The sequence below is a fragment of the Embiotoca jacksoni genome, unplaced genomic scaffold (genome assembly GCF_022577435.1).
Source record: "Embiotoca jacksoni isolate LCO1_2020_lvr unplaced genomic scaffold, fEmbJac1.0.p SCAF_13, whole genome shotgun sequence".
In the NCBI taxonomy this organism is placed as follows: domain Eukaryota; kingdom Metazoa; phylum Chordata; class Actinopteri; family Embiotocidae; genus Embiotoca; species Embiotoca jacksoni.
Window position 1 is genome coordinate 12,641,363 of NW_027185263.1, and position 20,357 is coordinate 12,661,719.

General features: G+C 39.7%; 3 protein-coding genes across 3 annotated transcripts; 1 reads left to right on the forward strand and 2 right to left on the reverse strand.

The window, feature by feature from the left end:
• Nucleotides 1-360: 360 nt before the first annotated feature.
• On the reverse strand, nucleotides 361-8,179 carry f11r.1 (F11 receptor, tandem duplicate 1). Its single transcript, XM_069146608.1, has 11 exons — nucleotides 8,123-8,179; nucleotides 7,944-8,021; nucleotides 4,644-4,703; nucleotides 3,993-4,109; nucleotides 3,377-3,520; nucleotides 3,005-3,207; nucleotides 2,810-2,912; nucleotides 2,505-2,612; nucleotides 2,131-2,143; nucleotides 1,941-2,007; nucleotides 361-1,779 (listed from the first exon to the last, which is right to left on the reverse strand). Exons 2-11 carry the CDS (start codon nucleotides 7,993-7,995, stop codon nucleotides 1,744-1,746), a joined length of 903 nt encoding a protein of 300 aa, XP_069002709.1. The 5' UTR covers nucleotides 7,996-8,021; nucleotides 8,123-8,179; the 3' UTR covers nucleotides 361-1,743.
• A 1,435-nt stretch (nucleotides 8,180-9,614) lies between these two features.
• Nucleotides 9,615-12,125, reverse strand: thy1 (Thy-1 cell surface antigen). The gene is made up of 4 exons (XM_069145601.1): nucleotides 12,048-12,125; nucleotides 11,447-11,490; nucleotides 11,002-11,325; nucleotides 9,615-10,883 (listed from the first exon to the last, which is right to left on the reverse strand). The coding sequence occupies exons 1-4, from the start codon at nucleotides 12,059-12,061 to the stop codon at nucleotides 10,777-10,779; spliced, it is 489 nt and encodes a 162-aa protein (XP_069001702.1). The 5' UTR covers nucleotides 12,062-12,125; the 3' UTR covers nucleotides 9,615-10,776.
• A 3,144-nt stretch (nucleotides 12,126-15,269) lies between these two features.
• LOC138196508 (uncharacterized) lies at nucleotides 15,270-18,672 on the forward strand. The gene is made up of 4 exons (XM_069146609.1): nucleotides 15,270-15,387; nucleotides 15,791-15,905; nucleotides 16,604-16,951; nucleotides 17,037-18,672. Exons 2-4 carry the CDS (start codon nucleotides 15,836-15,838, stop codon nucleotides 17,141-17,143), a joined length of 525 nt encoding a protein of 174 aa, XP_069002710.1. The 5' UTR covers nucleotides 15,270-15,387; nucleotides 15,791-15,835; the 3' UTR covers nucleotides 17,144-18,672.
• Nucleotides 18,673-20,357: the final 1,685 nt, after the last annotated feature.

Below are 20,357 nucleotides of genomic sequence, written 5' to 3' on the forward strand. Positions count from 1 at the left end.
TGAACTTCTACCTTCTAATGAAGTTCTACTAGATCCCTTTTATATATTATTCTGTGCAGTTTTTTGTTCTAGTAGTATAATAGTCATTATAATAGTAGTCTGTATGGACATAAATGGATGTTGAGGTTATGTAGTATGTTGCAAGGTTGCATGAAAGGAAAGATGCATATTTTAATTATTTACAGGCAGACTGCTGCTAATGTGCATGTGGATAATGTCTATATTTAAGGATATTAAATTACTTTATTCATAAAGCTTTTCACTGGAGCGGTCAAGCTGCATTGGTCAAAAACATACTTTGTCATGAAGGGCACCGAGCTGTCAGTATTCACCTTAAATTCAAAAATGTTCAGGTAGTGATAATGTTATAAAAATCCTCTTTGTGATTTATTGGGACACTTAATTAAAAAAAAAAGAAAATCAAAGGTAGTGAAAAGAAACTATAAGGTAGCTTAACTGTATTAATGCAAAGCTGAAAGTTACCCTCTTCACATGAATTTAAACCTTTATCACAACTAACTAGCAAAGTTACAATCACCAGCTAATTCAACAGCTCCACAACTTCTACAAAAAGAAAAAATAATGTACAAAACATGTTTACCAATTTATATATTGAACCCGATTCTTTCAATAGTCCTGATATGAGCTTTATCACAAGACCTGAGTATCTGTGGATTTCCAGCATAACAGATGAAACAAGCTGAATGTAGTTTTAGTGTCTGTAGGTAAAGATTAGAACCATCATGTCAAAACAGGTTGGGTACTTAATCATTATGGTAAGGCTTTAAAAACTTCATAATCTTACACTCATTTGGAATTGATTAAGGCGTGCGGTACCACAGATAACATCTGTTTACTTCACTGGGACGTTTCAAGCAACACTAGCAGATAACATGTAAAAAACAGGAATAATATGTTAAAGAGAATGTGCACCGAAAACATTCATGTCATACAAACAATGTCCTTTAAAAGCAACAAATAAAGTAAACTCGAAAGTTTCCAGGTAGTGTGAGGAAGCTCTGAGACGGCTACGATTAACTATGAGCTGATCTAAATTACAAATAATAAAAACAGTTTTTGTTATTTACAAGAAGGAGAAACTCAAACTTTAGTAGAAAAAGAATATTGGATGTTGCAACAGTTCCGCAGTTTGTTCAAATAGGAAAATGATAAAATCCCTCTCAGCGACACTCAGCTATCATATTCTCAACATTTCAGCTAAGCCACAAGCGCTGACTGATAAGAGAGTTGCACTGATGGAAATGAGGGTGATGGGTCAGCAAATGTAATAAAAGCAGAGAAAATAGTGTCCACATAGTTTGCAGTAGTTTCCCTTGTAAAGAAAGGTGCTAAATGCATTCAAATCTCAGGATTTATCATTTCCCCAGTACTGCAGTTTACGGTACACTGATATGTTTCATGGAAAAAAAAAGTTTGGTTAGGAGATGCAGAAAATTAAAAAGCACGCAGAAAGACACACTTCAATCATAGGCGGAAAAATGTCTTAGGGTAAAATGGGTCACTAGTAACCGCAGCTCATTCCAGTAAAAGATACGTACAAAAGAGAGGTCTCATTACCCATCTGTCGCAACTATTTCCAATAACATTGCTGCAGATACATGTGACACTACAGAAGACAGCTGAGGTCAATCTTATTAGTCGGTCAAATCTGCTACGTAGAATCTTCAGACGCTGAGAGACGCTGAAGTCAAAGTGTTCTCCGTGGTGAGCGCTTCGTGGAGACTATACCACAAACGATGACTTCTGTTTGAATTCCCCCTGAGAAACAAACATATCAAACAGCATCATCAGAACATTTATCTTTCAGCTTCATCCGTTTCTACACAGAAAACACTAACATACTTGACTGTGATATAAATTGCTTGGAATTAAAACAATAATTCAAGTAATACCAAAAACACAGGCAGTATCATACTTACATCTTCATCATCATCATCACCACCATGAGATGACGTGTGCTGGTAGACCACATTAGCCTTTGGCTTGCTGCAGGGAGAATACAAAAAAAAAAACACGTTCAGATAGTCACAGACCAGTTTTTTACATAAACGAGGAAACGGGTGTCCAGTCAAATTAAGCTAGTCAGTATAGAAATGAAAGTGATCTCACCTCTCACTCTTCTCTGTGATGGGAAGAAAGGAGACATCGTCAGAAGGATTAAGTAATTAGTACGTCACAAATATGCAACAGTCTGCATCTTTGACAAAGTGTGGGAAGTGAAATCTGCTTTAACTTCTTAAAAGGAGAAAAACTTTTTAGGCCCCCACCCCCCCCCCCCAAAATGCTAGCAGCACCCTTGCTAACTACTGTATATCTGCTCCCTTTACTGAATCTGACAACTTGCATCTCCAGATTAAGCTGACCTTTTTTCATCTTAATGTAAATGATTTCAATGCTCTCCAGGATGACAATTCACGTATCAATACCAGAATATTAAGAAGCACAATAACTGCTCTGATTTCAATATAATGTAGATAACTCACTGGGCAGAAATCCTTTCTTCTTGGCATACCAAACGCCAAACACGAGAAGGGCCACAAGCAGCAGAGCCACTATCACCCCAGCAACGATCCCACCAGTGTTCAGGTCACCTGAAAGAAATCATCACAAGTTGAGGTTCATTAGCTGATGATGAGACCAGTTTCTATTCAGATCAACTCCTCTGATGCAGCCAAACCAGTTGATCACTTCACTGATTTTTATTTATTTCATTCTGTCAGGTTAAAAAAAAAAAAAAAAAAAGCAGCTCAGACTAAAACTTTCTATATGAAAGTGAAGAGCAACTTACGAATTTCCATTTTCATGGCTTTGCAGCGCTGAGGAGGACCAGCTTCGTTGAAGGCCTCGCAGAAGTATTGACCCGAGTCCATCTTGGTTGAAGAAGGAAATTCCTGCAGCCAGACAGTTTATATTTGAATGTTATCAGCAAGCGGACGACAGCTGTCACAGTGCAAATGATGCAAAGTAAAGAGTTGTAGCTGACCAGGTTGCCGTTATCTGAATTTAGCTTGTAGGTGGCGTTTTTGAAGCCAGAAATCTTGCTGGGATCAGCGGGCAGAAGGACGCCATCTTTGTACCACTTGTACTTGGAAGGAGGTGAACCGTCGGCATCATGGCAGGAGAGCATGGCTTTCCTGCTTGTCGTCACTGAGGAGGGGATTCTGCACATGGGTGCAGATGGAGGCACTGTGGGACACAATGGACCACTTAGGTATGGTAACACAAAGCCTCTACAGTACATAACAACAGGTCAAAAACTTGTACCTCTGAATCTTAGTAATTTTATGGCAGTGAGTCCAGGTGGATTAGAAATAAACAGATGTGTTAACGGGATGTGCCTAAAAAGGATTCTCACCAAGAACCGTCAGCTTCACTCTGGCTTCCCGAAACTGGCCGCTGTGAGACACCTCACAGGAGTAGTCTCCAGTATCTTTGCGAGTCACTTGGGAGAATCTCAGATTACTGCCTCCGTACATTGTCACCCGGGTGGAGTACGATCCTGTGGAAGAGTCGCAGCATTACATAACAGATATGAAAGCATTCAGACCACAAACTTCCTCTGCATTTGTTATTAACTTTCAACCTGAAACTGGATCAACAGAATAAAACCAATGGTGTCATGCACTTGTGCAATCACCATCAATTTATGGACATTTCAAATGTATTGCTACCATCAAAGTTTGTGAGATTTATTGTTTCTGTTAGGCATGTACCAACTAAACATTTCTGCACAATGCTTTTAGATAATGAGGATTTTAAGTCATACCACAAAATATGTTACCGTTAAAGAAAAATGGTATGCAAAACAATGCAGCATATGTGTACACAGACAAGAAATAGATACTGTGTAGGCAAATCTAACTTTCCAGCAAATCTCTTCAAAATCTTTTAAGTAGTAAAAGTTTTAAATAAAAAAAAAAAAAAAAGGTAAAAAACAAGAAGACACAACAAGGAAATGTCCCCTTACTCACCTGTTGGTTTCCCATTATAAACCACATATATCTGGGAGCCTTTTAAGTCGTGAAATTTCCACTCAAGTCGGGCATTTGGACCAAAGTCTGCCGTATATGAGCACGTCAGGTCCACTCCTGAAATAACAGAAACATCAGAGTTCAACCTAACTAAACTGTGATAGATTTCACTTTTATTATACAGCCTGTAAAAGAAGAAAAACTTAAAGAAAAACATTCTGAGGTAACTTTAATTAATAAGTGCAAATCACTTCTCTTTACATTGTTTGAGGCCGGAGGAAAAAAAACCTGCAGATAAACTGTATTCAGTTACAACATTTTTAATTATAGCACACACGTCAAGAAAGCCATTTTCACTTTGAACATCAGTCTTTATTGCAAACTGAAATAAAGACAATGAATAGGATTACTGCATGGAAATAGTCCCCTATTCAACAGCGAGATAAACCTTCTGCTGTTTCTCTACATAACGGAGTGGATGAAAGCTTTATTTTCATCATTACTTTCTCTCTGAACTCTTCTTTGATTTAAAGTGGCAGTAAGATTGTCGAGGACTTCCCGAGACACTTCACCAATATACTGTATTTATCCATATATTTCTTGGCTTGTCCTCAATATTCAAACGATGTTTCCACTTTTTTAAGGACTTACCTTCATTCTCTCTCACCCGCACATCTCCTTTGCTCGTACTAACCTCGAAGCCGCTTACGCCTACACACACAAACATTAGAAGAAAACAAACCATCAGATTTAAAGTGACGCAAGTGTCAAGACACTCATCACCACAACTTTAAGAAGGTGCAAAGTTTCATTTCCTTTAAGTAAACCTGCTTTTAGTCCTGGATGACTGGGATTATTAAGTCAATGAGGGCAGTTTTCTCTACAGCCACAATCAAAAACAAAAGTACAACCATGATGTAGGTTTTGGCTAACATTAAAAAAAAAAAAACAGCCATAAAAATGGATTATATAATTGATGAAATGATTAAATTAATGACAGACGAGTAGCCCACAAGTGGGGAAAACTGTGGTTTATCATGAAGTCCTGCATTACCAAGGTCAATTTAGGGTTTGGCATATAAACAGTAGGCAGCCTGTGTTTTTGATCTCCCTGACAGGTTAAGGAGCCGTGAGAGGCAACATTAAAGCACTCTTTGCTGTAATATTTATAAGGCTCAGCTTAACACAAGAAGCAGGGATAACCATAAACACAGATTAAACGGAGGCAGAGATGATTCGGTTTCAATGGAGATGAGCATCAGTTCTAAACTGTGTTTTCATCAGGTAAATAATGTGAGATTGCTGCTCTGCTTGAGCTGCTTTTAAAACTGGAGTTATGTTTATGCTTCACAAACATGGAAGACAGGTTTAGGTCAAAGGATGATTCATATGAGAAGGAGGCGGTAACTACGGCTCAAAGGGAAGTGTATTACCTAACCTGAATATTTTCAGTCCTTCATCTAACAAGCAAAAAAAACCTGAAACGATTAGTTGGTTGTTATCAAATTGATTAATAGTTTTTATTCTTTTTAATTCAAAATAGAAAAGTTTCAGTGATAACAATGAGAGTAATTACTGGATATTGTGGTTTTGGTCTATTAGTTGCACAAAACTAGGTATTTGAATAAGTCAATTTGGTCATTAAAAATTGTAATGGGCGTTTCTTATCATTTTTGGGCACTTTATAGACTAAATTAAACATCAATTAATTAAGAAAACATGTTCAAATGAATGATAAAGAAATCAAAAGTTAGTTGGAAACCTACAACCATGATTAATGAACATGATGCATGGGGCTATATTACTGTTAGACTCCCTCTGTGTTACGAGTACATAAAAAGGTATAATCAAAGCTCGCCATTTCCACACAGCAACGCAAACTGACATTCCTAGACAAAACGCTGACGACTGGGAGACACACCTCTCGTCAGAGCATGCTCACAAGGGAGTGAACAAAATAAAAAAAAGAGGATGTGGCTCATTCCAGTCTGCTAAGCCAGAAAGCTTCCAGTGAAACTGTCAACTATCTGGATGAAACTGGGTCTTGTTAGGCCGAAGTTGCGACACAGACGCAAGGCAACTAAATCATGAATGCAGGCAGTCACAGCCCTATCTGTCACACCATATGTCCAGCTACTGCACTTTACATTACAGTACAAAACTGCCATGACTGTAGGTGCCTGGGTTTACAAGACTATCTATTGTCTACCAATCCTGTCTACCGACAAGTTTCTACAACAGGGGAACTACAGCAGGGCTTAGTTAATGATTAACTATGTGGAAATTCATTTATTTTACACGTCACCCAAGTTACTTCAACATGACAATAGAAGTATAGAAAGACTTTAAACTAATGTGTATTTGAATATAATTCAAAGTTAAATAAGGCCTTTGTTGTCGCAGAAATGTTTCTCACAGGCCGTCTCAGCTGAGCAGACGCAGCACAATCATGGTTTTGGTTTGCTGGAGAGATAAGCTCCGGTGTAAAATGAAACCAGGGCACGCCACGGTTTCCTTGTTTGCATATTTTGTGAGTTTCAGTCTTGGGATGGTAAATACATTTCAAGGTAAAGGGCTGGGAATACTAGCACACTCAAGAGGTGCGGGGAAACTCACTTTAAAACCTGGCAGTAAATTTGTCTGTTCAGTGTTTAGAGGCTTTGAAGAGGTCCATCTATAAGCAGCTATACAGAGTCCCATTAATGTTGTTGGAGTGTGCTGCAGGTGTACTGATGAACAACAAAGCAAATACAAACAGAAACCAGCCTAGAAGACATATTTCCTCCTTTTCAAAAGCACCAGGCCCATCAACTACTCAAAAATGTCGTCACTTTATGACAACCATTTCACTGTGACAAGTCAAGACTGCGAGTTTAATGCTGCAAGTTTATAGCCACATTAATCTGTTAGTGGCTTTATTGAAACACCGAATATACCTATACCAGGATATAATTTGAGGTTACACACTGTAAATAAAGAATCATCCACCAACAAATGAAACTAAAATACCTTAATTACATGATGAGTGACAGCTGGATTTGTCCAAATAAGCAGGTCAATATAACTATGATTCAGGTGGTAATTTATAGACAATCAACTGAAATTTTATGTCAGAATTATATATAATTACCTACAATTTTACAGATTTCCATCCTGAAACTGATAACTAAATTATGGTTCCACAAATTCCTGTCATGCCTCCATGACTGGAAAAAAACGATGAGGAAAATGTAAACCATGACTACACAAAGATTTTGAATTACATTAAAGATAATGGAGACAGTGGTTTAACTATGAAAAACCGAACCAACCTGAGAAATAATAGCCTTGTTCAGGCTATTATAAATAAATCAGCATCAGACTTTGGCATCATTTATTTATGCATGTGATATGGTGCATTTAGGCCTTCACCACGTTTCTGTTACTGTTTTCGTAGGATGTATTGAATTAAACTAAAGACCTTGATTGTGTTCATGCATACTGACTGTACCTGTGCTGATTTTCTCCTTTATAGGATGCAAATAAGACATAAATATCAACTCAAAACTTTGCAAAGTGAGGATCAACACTTTTGGGAACTTCCGTGTGTTTATTGGTCTGAGTGTGACCTCATCAAACCACTAGTGATACCATATGATTTATCAGTAGAGCAACTTACAATATACTCTTCACAATAGGGCTACGGTATATCGCACAAATATGTTATGTTACACATAAGTGAGGTTGCAAAGCTCACTGCCACTCATTAAAGCAGAACAGGCCCAGACACCAGGACCAGGCCTCAGGCTCATTTACAGATGTTTTGTTTGGCATTTAGAGGCTGAATATTCACTATTATCGTTGTAGTTATTGCGCAACGCTGTAAAGTTGTTCACAACTATTTTTCTTAAACCGTTTACTGCCCTAAAAAGAAACAAAACAAAACAACAACAAAAAGCCACAACTACTCACCTGTTGCTGCGCACAGGAACAATAGCACCGACACAACCCCGCTGACAATCATGTCGGTTGTTTGTTTCACGTCCCTCTCTAAAAAAAAAAAAATATATATATATAGGCAACTCCTGTGAAACGAGTAGAAAATAGACACAAATATTCCTCGTGTCGAATAAAGAACTCGGTTGCTCTACTTTTATAATTCTGTGTCGACGGAATTTTACAGCTGCAACAACGATCCGCTGCTTTCACCTGAGGAGTCCGCCTAGGTAACAACAACCAACTCAGTCACTTCCGGTGACAGGACAGGCCTGCCTCTCAGGTGACGTGAGGGTGGACGAACAGGTTGGACCAGGAACCGACTCACAAAACAGTTCACTTACAAAGAAAGCAAAAGTTGGTGGTTTATGACAAGCAATATTTGCGCAGTCTGCAGTACTCCCATGTGTTTGGGTGTTATGGGACTGATTTTTTTTTTGATTTTTTTTTTTAATTTTATGTATTTAAGCTTTTTCAGGTCCTTCCTTCACTTACAAGATGAATCAGAAAATGATACAAAATCTTTGAATGAAACTGTCATAAGGCAACCGTGAATTAAAATAATATGACCTTCTTAAAAGGTTTTTCCAGAATATTTCTAAAAGTACCCCCTCAATGCCAATAATATCTGTACAGTACATTTCCAGAATGAAAAAAAATAGGCTACGTTCATGTTTTTTGCATCTAAACTGCATAAATTCAACTAAAATAATAACACCATTTATGGAAAACATTTATGTTGAAGATGAAGTAGTGGGCTGAAATGGGCTGAAATCATAGCCAGATGACAGTCAGGTCATGATTCAGTCCTCTGGAATACAAAGAAACACACATGCCTCAAAACTTGACATCATTATTATCATTAGCATCATTACACTAATGCTCATTGTAATGCAGGATTAGGCAACACAATGGCAGGAGTTACTCAGCCTGCGTGTGCAATGGGGAGCCTCCTGTAACTGTTTAACCTGACACAGTGCATTTATTTACTGCTGTTCTGCTCACTGTTCAGCGATACAAAAGTTTGTCTCCCTGCATCTTTTAACGCTGTCTGTCCGTGTAAAATTATATCATGTGGCCAAAAGTATGTGGACACACAAACACATACTTTACTTTGACACACTACAACATGCAAGTTTTAAAAAAAAAAAATCATTGCTTCATAGCACACAAAGAAATGTGTTGTAAATCCATACTGCTGATTCTATCTTGTAAATACAACAGACTGAACATCTTACTATTGTAACAGTTACACTACAAAGATCTGCATACTTCAAGTCACTCCATATTGCAGATTTCTTTTCCAGTACAAAGATTATAATCTCACCACTAAAATGAATCGTTTGTAGAATATTGTATTTACTACAAACACATATTAAAGCCTGCTTGTGCAGTTCAAGGATATTTTTTTCAAAATAAAAGCTTTTAATCCCAAAACTTCCACTCAAAAATACATTATTCTTCGAGTAAACTTTGATACTTCCTTAGATCACCAATTAATTTTTGACCCACCGCTCCCTTCTCCAGGAGATCAGCAGCACCTTCAGTATTATAGTAACCTCAGATAAACATGGCAGAGTTCACGCATAGACGCATTTCTTTGGATAGTTGGTTTCAATTTAATGAGCAATGTTACTCATTGTTCGTGTTGTTTCAGCTCACTTTATTGTCATTAGTACAGCACATAGTACAGCAGTGCTTTTCAGTGCATTTATATGATTGTGCTTTTGCTACACATCACCTACTCAAACTATATACAGAAGTAAAAATCCTTTTACATTATCAGAGAAAACATTGCACCATAAAAAGCATAGTCAATGTAAATGTATAAATACCATCGGAGTAAACTTAGAGCTTCGAAGGCATACTCAACAAGATTCAGCCGAACATGGGTCATGTGTCTCAGGCACAAGTGAAAGGCAAAATAAAAACTTTTGGTTTTGGTTTTCTTTGAAACAATAGCAGAGGGACTTTATCCTATGTCTCCTCAGAATAGAATAGAATAGACTTTATTGCTCATGCATGCATTAGTAGACATTCAAAAACAGCTTTATAGTTCAGATTGAAACCCTCTCTGCCATCTTTGTTGCCCTCTCCAATTCTTACCGATAAACACGATGCAGTCTTCCATTAGGGGCAAAAGGTCGCTTCTATCTGCCCTCATTATTTGGCAGCCAAGACAGGACACAGGGGACAGATTTCAGTCAGCCAAAATAGATCGCTTAAAGAATGATGAAACTCAGCAATAATTCACATCGCAGAGTGCAACGTTGCATAACTTTTGAGCTGGAAAGATTTAAGTCATTAGATGGCATAGCAAAAGCAGTTTTCATCCCTCTTTAAAATCCATCTTAATTGCCGTCCTCATAGATAGTCCTTCTTATCTTGTTAACAAGACTGTAGGCTAAAGCTTAATATCTTTTCAAGGCATTGAATACAGTTTGAATGTAAATAGTAAATATGACAGAATATAGACTTTTAATTTTAGTAATAAGTCACATTCATGCTTTTTACTCATCAACCTGTTAGTCAAGTCTGTTAGAAATGAATCTGGATCCATCAGATTGATACTGTTAAACTACTGTTAATACGTGAGAATACTGTAGAGTACACAGTGTATGCAGCAGTGTGTGTACTTGGTATTAAGTGCATAATGCAGAGTATGCAGGCCTATGACATACCAAATATATATTGTACTTCAACTTATTGCACTTTGTGCATACGCACAGCTTCAGGGGAGTCCAGTGTCAGTCAGTCACCAGATGATTATGGTTACAATGTTAAAGTATGCAGCAGTTTGGCGCCTTCTTCACAGCCAGTGAATTTCCAGCAGCATGGGAAGTGTCATCAAGGTCAGCAGCAGGCGACTGCAGCTTTGTAATAGGACACTCCATGCTGAGCATGGGAGGAGGAGCTCTGCAATAAGAAAAATCAGACATTTTCAGAAGGAGAAGCATTTAGGTTGGAAAGCTTTTGAAGATAACAGGATGTGCAGAGGTAAGGCGAACAACGACCAAGAGGACAAGCAGCTTACTTTTCTCCACCACTGAGGTTTTGACTGCTATGGCTGAGTCGCCCTGTTTGATGTTGCAGGTGAAGTTTGATTTTCCGTTGGGCAGGTTTTTAAACAGCAGGCGGCAGTTGTTGCCTGGGAAGAGGCGGACTCTGGCGCGCTTCTTGAAGGGGGCGTGTTGCTCCTCGTCTGGGAAGGTGGTGTCAAAGAGTCTTTCTCCCTGTGTGTATTTGCAAAAGGGTTCTGGTGACTCAGCGGGAAGCGAATATTTGCAGTCCATTCTGAGGTGGTCCTCATCTATGGAGCAGTAGGACAACTGAATCACCTTCTGGGCTGATGCAAAGCCTGTGTATAAAATAACAAAAAGAGATTTTCCATTTGAAACATCTATTTATCAACTTAATGTGTGGTCATTCATGCCAGAAAAATTATCTCTATTAACAAATAGATTAATAGATTATCTCACCTATAAGTAACATTGTGGTAAGGACGAACATATTCCCAAGTTTCCTAAAAAAAAAAAAAAACAGGTAAATCAATACAGAGCAAATGAATCAGCCAATTACTTTACATTAGAAATAAGCCACCGCTCTATTTATTTTGCTGTCACCTCACCACATTATTGAGGTTCCAAACAAATAATGCTGACTCTGCTGTAATCTGAGACCTGGATACTGCACTTCTGCAGCTCTTATTCGAACCTACAAAAAAGTCTCTGTACCATGATACTGAACAACTGATCACAATACTGCCTCACTGTTTACGCTGCCAAGACATGAGCTGCAAACTTCACTGGGGAATTGCCAACACTGACGCATTTCTTGATTCAACCTCCCCAGAGAACGCAGGCTGATCATTCACCTCAATATGTTAAGACAATACATAAAAGCAGCTCAGAGGTATTTTTTCACTTGATGCAAACCTACTCTATTCAAGTATTTTTTTTCTAGTGCAGTGTTGAAGCAAATATTTCATCCACAGTAATAGAATGAAAGAAACACATTTTGTCAAACAACATTTTACCATAGCTCACATTCAACACATAATAGTCTGTGAATCATCCTCACCTTCTCTGATGCATTTTGAGCTTTCCTCAGTGCTCTGCAGTGTGATGCCGGGGGTAGATACAGTAGAGGTCGGCTTATAGAAGAAATAGAGGAGAGAGGGAGGGGGACAGAAGAGACAGAGAGAGAGGGAGATGGAGAGAGAGAGAGGGGAGGGGGAGAAAATTCTGCTCCACTGGACAATTGGGGACAATTCTCAGTACTGTATAAGGTTTACTATTGATTTTTTACCCTCTGTTGTACCAGAGGACAGAGGATCAGTATGTCAATACACAAACCTCTGGCTCCATGCTGAGAGATTGAGGCTTCTGAATGTGACAGAAAAAAAGGGGGAAATGTTGCGATGAGGGTTTGATGTGCTGAGACACCTCAGCAGCTGATCTACATCTCCCCATTCAGAGCAAGCAGAACATGGTGTCAGAAGTTTCTCAGCCACTTTTCCAACATAAATTATAGTGAATACATATGAAATGCACAGACACTTTAATTCTTTCATATATTAAAGATTTATTGAACTAAATTTGCTTCTGAAAAAAATATAATAGAGAGTAATATAAAGATGACATGGAAGCATGTGGAAGGATAAATCTGAAAGTTTGTGGAGTTGGGAAAGGGAGCTTATGGAACAGATCATTACCATTCCTGCACCACCACACTTTGAGCGTAGGCAGAAAAATGCTGTAGCATCATCGGGTAACTCACAATTTTAACTTGGCAACCTACTGAAACATGAGTTGAAGTTCTTCAAATATTGAACACTAAAAAGTTTCACTAACCAGCCTGGAGATCATTTTAAAGTCAGCAGCTTGATACTGAGCTGGCCATGCGAGTGACGAGCCTTGACGTACTCTTAATTAACTGATCTCCTGTAACTAAACAGTAGGGTTGGGTAAAATTATGCAATCATGCGATGCTGCCTAAAATCAAGAGGCGGCACGGTGGTGCTGTGGTTAGCACTGTCGCCTCACAGCAAAAAGGTTCTGGGTTCGAATCCGGTCCTGGGCCTTTCTGTGAGGAGTTTGCATGTTTTCCCTGTGCTTGCGTGGGTTCTCTCCGGGTTCTCCGGCTTCCTCCCATCATCCAAAAACATGCACCTCAGGTCTGTGGACTGTGCTGACAGGTCATCATTGTAAATGAGAATTGGTTCTCAATTGATATTACCTGGTTAAATAAAGGTCAAATAAGAAGAATTACTGGATTCTCATCTTGTCAAATCCTCTGAGCTAAACCCCCAGTATCGTCTGTATCCTCCTCACACTGCTCATCCATTTTGTCAAGGTCCTTCCTGGAAAGCTGCTGATCGACTGCCCTGCTGAAGCAGTCTCCCAGGACACTGACAGAAGTGTTGCAGAGGATATCTGCTGCTTTAGGATGACATATAAGCACAGAGAGAGCAGACTGTAGTGATCCTTGCCAAAAGTATTCATTAGAGATTCTGTGACTGTGATCCTGCTGCTCCTCAGCTGGATGCTGCTGCTGCTGATACACTGCAGATGAAACACGAGCCATCGCCTATTCCTCTCCAGTCAAGTGCACTATACTATGAGTACTTTGTTACTATACTGTACTATTAATAAACCATCTACTGTTGACAGTTGTGCCTGATGTAACATGTTTTGGGGTGATTTGATCTTCCTTTATTGTTCTATAACTGGGATGCCGACAACCAAACCTGCAATACACCTAGGTGAGTGGGTGACCTTCGACCCTGAACAGGCTACATGCATCTGTCATGCATACTAACATGCTACAATTTGAAGAAATATGCATGTTCTCAGTGTAAAAAAAAAAAGCTGGAATGTTTTCCATTTTTAAGAAATTTTCTGACCAATAAATATGATAAGAATGCCTCTTTAGTTCTAATTGTGACACACACAAAAAAAAAAAAAAAAAAAAAAAAAAAAAAAAATCACTAGCGTGCTTTTATTCTGAAGGAAATTACAGCCTTGTGCTGCAGCTGACTGCAGAGTTTGCTGTCTGCTCAGTGAGTGAAGAGTCTTCTGGTCCACAGACTGTACTCTGCAGTAATTAATATCACTGATCAGGACTAAGTCTGCTAACACAGATTGGAGAGTAGTATGAATAATTATGTGTTACATAATGGAGCTAAATTAAATTCTTATGTCATGCCTGCAGAAGCTTGTGACTTCATTAAAAACATTATATTGGCGTTACTGTTATACAACAATCCAATCATCTAATGTATTACAATTCTGCAATACTGAAAGGTCCACCCGGGTGAATTGGGGGACTTTCGTGTAATATATACATTTTGTAGACAATACGTAAATGTTTTAACTTTTTAAGATTTGTCAGTGTTTATACTTTACTGTATTTCTTATTTTACTTGACTGAAGCCTCTTCAACCACTGGTTAGTGGGGAACTCACCCCCTCACACCCTGTTCTTGGGCAGTGAAGTAAGTGAACCTGTAATCACTAGCTCTGTACCTCAAAAGAAATCATTTAGGTACAGTACAAGAAAATGGAACAGTAAACACAGTCTATTTTCTAGTATGATCCAGGTTCTATCTAGTGGGTATCTAATTATGTTTCTGTCATTTTGTGATGCTGATTCTCTTTTAAAATAATAATAATTAAAATAAAAACCTACAATGCATTTGCACATGTGCAATCTCTAAACTACAACAAAGACAGTGATAAACAGTATCACATTTACTGCTCTGCAACTACAACTGCAGATGTGAAATGACAGCTAGAATCAAATTAACTTTCAAATGAGCTAAAAACTCCCCATAGGCCTGAAGTGAATGAGTAGTGGAGCATCATACATTCTTACCCTGCGGGGCTTTTTGAGACAGAGCAGCACACGTTTCTTTTACACCAGAAGTCAGGCAAACGTTACATGCTGCAGGCCTTTCATTTCTTTGTGGTGGTGATTCCAGTGTTTGTCCTGCAGGGGGAACTCTTGTTTTGCACCAAGAACAGACAGTTTCCCGCAAAAAGTTGTGGACAACAGTGGTGGAAGTAATGAAAGGGTATTGAATGAATAAACAGACAAAAGTCATCCTCTAACACCAACGCAGAGAGCATTTTACATACATTCTTCCACGCATGTGTTCAGTCACACACGAGGGGATAAAGAGCATAAATCCTCATCTCTGAGCAGTAACTTTGTTACCTAATGTTCCAATTTATACAAAATGTAGTGTTTAGTACTTTTGGGTAACATCCGTAATGTGTGCGTGCGAGTTTAAGTGAGGGCGTGTGGGCTCAGAACAAGAACTGTGTTCTCAGTCAGTCTCTGCGCTGCTGACGCTGCTGCCCTGCATATCAGCACGCCACTTCAGCGAGAACTGGCAGGGGACGAGGACCAAACATCAGGTAAGACTCATCTGTAAAGCAGATAAATATGGGTTAGACGTGTCGCAGGAGGAGATCGAAACACGTCAGATCGGCTTGTGTCTGCAGCATGTCTGCATGGCTGTCCGGTTATTACAACTGCAGTACGGACTAAAATTTGCGCATACTGTGAGGGGAGCTCGGCAGTTTGCTGCAGTGCAAAGGCGCACTGCATGGGCGTAGCCATATCTGCATTTGGTCTGCAGGCAGAACCGCACATCCAGGCCCAGTATAACTGCGCTAGTGGGCTAATATATGGTACTGTATGTAGGCTACTTCTAGGTTGCATGTTTACTTTGTGTGTCTGTCTCGTGTTGCAATCATTGATGGTGTTCTGCGGCTGCATGTTAATTTTCCCATGTTGTGTCCCATGTTGAACTCATAGCGTGGTCTGAAGGTTATTGATCTGATCGGACAGAAAAGTGTCGACATGGAGCTGCAGCTGCTCGTCACGGCGTGCCTCTTCTTTGGCAGGATAATGATAACGCATCAAACTCACAGTACGTGTTTCTCTTTATTTTTGGTAACTTCTAGAGGAGATTTTCTATTTTTAAATTACAAATTGTGTTGATGTCAATGAGATGTGTTATTGCAACAAAGGCATTGATCAAAAGCTAAAAAGCTTGCGGTGTAAGTGAAATGTGAGATTACGTTTATTTGATCCAACCTTGCAGATAAAGCAGCATAAACCAGTTTACGGTGGTAGCTGGTTTTAGCTGGTGTTACTAGTATTTGGCAGGTCTAGCTGGTTTACATGGCTGCTCAACCAGGCCTTGCTGTGCCTGGCAGTCTAATCGGCCAGTATCTTATGGCTGGTCAGGCCAATCTGTTATCTGCTGGTCCAGCTGTTTGGCCATCTGGCTGACGTCACTGACAAGGACAAGTCAATTAGTCAGGCTGGTTAGAATGTGTGATGGCCAGTTTGACTGACAATGATGGACTGGTTCAGCAATCACTGGATATTGTGTTATTACTCTTTCATTTTAAAATCCACACAAATCCAAACACACACACACACACACCTTTCAAAATTAGCAAATCACCTGAGGCTCTGCCAGACGATGAATCTTCTTCCATATTGCAGAGTTTAATCCTGGATTTCTCTGTACTTTGCTGCATTAATTTCACAATGAAAAAAAACAATACTTTTGTGTGTTCTAAATATAACTAACAAACATCCTGTTTGCATCTCTTTCAGTGAACTCAGTGACGACGTTTCTGTTCACTCCGAGGGGGCCCCAGATGTTTCCATGTCTAACTTACCTGGAGCGAAACGTCAGGGTGGACTGTGAGTTCCCACCCACCTACCAGATCCCGGGCCCGTACTGTGAGTATCGGCAGGACAGCCGGCTGGTGGGCACCACCTACCCCAACGCCGTCATCTACGTGTCCACCGAGGACCGCAGGAGGAGCAACGTCAGCCTGGTCACTCCGAGTCTGTGCCGCCTCACCTGGGCCCCGATGGCTGATGAGAAGCCGTACACCTACACCTGCAGGGTTTATCAGGGGAACAGCTGGAAGGAGAACAGCATGGCCGTCCATCACAGTGAGTAGAGCTTTCCTGTTATTTGGGTTTGTGTCTCCTTCTGTAGAAACAACATCTAAACTCACTTTTTTTTTCTCCATTACAGGGATCCTTCCAATCTGCTCTGCAATCAGTGTCATGTTCAAATCAGCGCCGTGGCTTTTGTCACTGGTGATGTCACTTCCCGTGGCTGTGGGTCTTCTGAGTCCTTGAACTCTCTCTTTCACAGGTCGACAACTCAATGGAACTTTCTTATGTGACTTTTGACTCACTCTGGTTTGATGGTTGACTCACTGTGGGAGGATTTTATTTCTTATTATGTAATCTTTAAGCAGAGAGCAAAAGCCGTGAAAACCCTCTACATGAATACGACTCGATCTCATTAAGCATTGGACTATTCTTTAAAAATGTACTGTAAGAGTGAACGTTTGTATGTTATAGACCTCACTGTCACCACTGTACCTTGAACACCCTGTTGTTTCACAGTGCTATCAAATGAGGAAAGAAATCATGACATTATCAAGATAGACACTGCAAACTAAGGCAGCAGTGAACAATGTTCATTTTCTATTATGATGGCTGTTATAAATACCATTTAGTTTTTTTAATCTGTAGTCTTCATGGGGTCTCTGTGAGGGGTAAATAAGACTTATTAGAAGCTATTTGAAAAGTATAGTTCATTAATTGAATAAATTTTATGTTTTTATGTATTTATTTTTTAAAGAAAAACAGATGCTTCTTATAGATTTATATTGCTTCTTACTGCTGTGTTGAACACAAATGGGTTTGATTATACAGCATACACTGACATTAATAGTGGAGCTCATTAATTATTAATTGCAGCACTTATAATAACATGTGTAAAGAGTGTAGAGCCCTTTGATTGGATTCAGTGCTACAAAATTATAAAAGAGATGTTGCAGCTTATTATCTCTCACTTAGTTTAACTACACATACAGTATGTAAGCTTAAGGTGTAAAATGGCTTTTGAATAATAGCAATGAATAACTGCTGAAACACTGCCTTTCCTGCTGGCATCTGAGACCCATGTAAGGTTCACCTAGTTACAACAAATTAGCTCAAATAAAACCTCTTTTATACTCCCCCCTGCACAGCAAAAAGAAAAACACTAACTAGGATGATTATTGCTCACTTGAAGACCTTTGGAATTTATTTAAGTCTTTGTTTTGATGCTTATGCACCCCACAGCCTCAAAAAGACATTGAGGTGTGTCTTTGCAAAGTCTGTTTAATGATGTGGGCCAGGTCTGGAGACGTGTATGTGATTAAATAATAAGTGATACAGCAACTGTCCATCAGATGGGTGGACAACGCAAGTCAGAAGAACAAGAAGGTGGAAGTGAAATGTCTTGCACAGCAAGTTCTCACTGTAGTAATCCTGGCTTGTTTAAATGAAACATTGCTTGCAACTATCAATGTGCACAGTATGTTTAAAAAATTATGAGCGCACTACCATTTTAGTATTTTATGTTTAAAGTGTAAGCACTTTCCAAATTATCTGAACACACACATTTATGGCCTTTCTGTCTGTAGCCTGTCTCCGTTTTATGTTGCCATTATGTTCAGATGCTCCGCTGCTCAGTATTGTTTGCACTTGTAATAAAGATGTCTCTATATTTTTTCAAGTCAGCTTCTTTTAGTTTATTTTAATCTACCACTAAAGGTGTACTAAATGCTATAGCCAAAGTACAGTTACAAATAAAGGTAATGAATTAAAAAGTTTCCTGTGTTTTTTTGTCTGCACAAGTTACCAGTTCTAAAACAAATACAACCCTGTTGCTATGAGATTCTTTGTTATTGCCCAAGACAATCATTACATAAGATAATTTGTACTGACATGGATGTATCGACCTTAAAAAAGTTGTAATAAGTGAAAATGTGTATCCTGCCTCTTGGCCACTGCATGCTGGGATAGAATCGACCCCATTAGACCCTGAAAAATCAGTATAAAACTGGACTGAATTAAATCTGGCTCTAAATGCAAAGTCATTGCAGCCTTGGCCAAAAGTTTTGAGAATGACACAAGTATTGGTTTTCACAAAGTTTGCTGCTTCAGTGTTTTTAGATCTTTTTGTCCGCTGTTACTATGGCATACTGAAGTATAATTACAAGCATTTCATAAATGTTAAAGGCGTTTATTGACAATTACATTAAGTTCATGCAAAGAGTCAATATTTGCAGTGTTGACCCTTTATCAAGACTTCTGCAATTCGCCCTGGCATGCTGTCAATTAACTTCTGGGCCACATCCTGGCTGATGGCAGCCCATTCTTGCATAATCAATGCTTGGAGTTTGTCAGAATTTGTTTTGTTTTTTGTTTGTCCACCTGCCCCTTGAATGTTGACCACAAGTTCTCAATGGGATTAAGGTCTGGGGAGTTTCCTGGCCATCCATCCATTATCTATACAGGCTTTATCCTGAACAGGGTCACGGAGGGGCTGCAGCCTATCCCAGCTCACATTGGGTGGACAGGTCACCAGTCTATCACAGGGCCAACACAGAGACAGACGGAAACAAAGACCATTCACGCTCTCATTCACACATAAGGGCAATTTTGTAGAACCATCAATTAACCTGAGATGTATGTTTTTGGATGGTGGGAGGAAGCCGGAGTACCTGGAGAGAACCCACGCAGGCACAGGGAGAACATGCAAACTCCACACAGAAAGGACCAGGCCTGGATTCGAACTCAGAACATTTTTGCTGTGAGGCGACAATGCTAACCACTGCACCACTGTGCCTCCAGTTTCCTGGCCATGGAACCAAAATTTTGATGTTTTGTTCCCAGAGCCACTTAGTTATCACTTTTGCATCATGGCAAGGTGCTCCATCATAGGCATTGTTTGCCAACAAACTGTTCTTGGATGGTTGGGAGACGTTGCTCTCGGAGGATGTTTTGGTACCATTCTTTATTCATGGCTGTGCTCTTAGGCAAAATTGTGAGTGATCCCACTCCCTTGGCTGAGAAGCAACCCACACATGAATGGTCTCAGGATGCTTTACTGTTGGCATGGCACAGGGCTGATGGTAGCGCTCACCTTTTCTTCTCCGGACAACCTTTTTTCCGGATGCCACGAACAATCGGAAAAGGGATTCATCAGAGAAAATGACTTTACCCCAGTCCTCAGCAGTCCAATCCCGGTACCTTTTGCAGACTATCAGTCTGTCCCTGATGTTTTTCCTGGAGAGAAGTGGCTTCTTTGCTGCCCTTTTTGACACCAGGCCATCCTCCAAAAGTATTCACCTCACTGTGCTTGCAGATGCAGTCACACCTGCCTGCTGCCATTCCTGAGCAAGCTCTGCACTGGTGGTGCCCCGATCCCGCAGCTCAATCAACTTTAGGAGACGGTCCTGGCGCTTGCTGGACTTACTTGGGCACCCTGAAGGCTTCAGGCCCTGAAGCCTTC

Excerpts from the sequence above, each read along its gene's own strand:
- f11r.1 (XM_069146608.1), bottom strand. The coding sequence starts at position 7,995 with ATGATTGTCAGCGGGGTTGTGTCGGTGCTATTGTTCCTGTGCGCAGCA. Across the intron at positions 4,704-7,943 it reads GTTCCTGTGCGCAGCAACAG|GCGTAAGCGGCTTCGAGGTT; the intron begins GTGAGTAGTTGT and ends TTGTGTGTGTAG. Across the intron at positions 1,780-1,940 it reads GTGATGATGATGATGAAGAT|GGGGAATTCAAACAGAAGTC; the intron begins GTAAGTATGATA and ends TTTGTTTCTCAG.
- thy1 (XM_069145601.1), bottom strand. Across the intron at positions 11,326-11,446 it reads TACCACAATGTTACTTATAG|GCTTTGCATCAGCCCAGAAG; the intron begins GTGAGATAATCT and ends TTTTATACACAG. Across the intron at positions 10,884-11,001 it reads AACCTCAGTGGTGGAGAAAA|AGCTCCTCCTCCCATGCTCA; the intron begins GTAAGCTGCTTG and ends TTCTTATTGCAG.
- LOC138196508 (XM_069146609.1), top strand. The coding sequence starts at position 15,836 with ATGGAGCTGCAGCTGCTCGTCACGGCGTGCCTCTTCTTTGGCAGGATA. Across the intron at positions 15,906-16,603 it reads GATAACGCATCAAACTCACA|TGAACTCAGTGACGACGTTT; the intron begins GTACGTGTTTCT and ends CATCTCTTTCAG. Across the intron at positions 16,952-17,036 it reads CAGCATGGCCGTCCATCACA|GGATCCTTCCAATCTGCTCT; the intron begins GTGAGTAGAGCT and ends TCTCCATTACAG.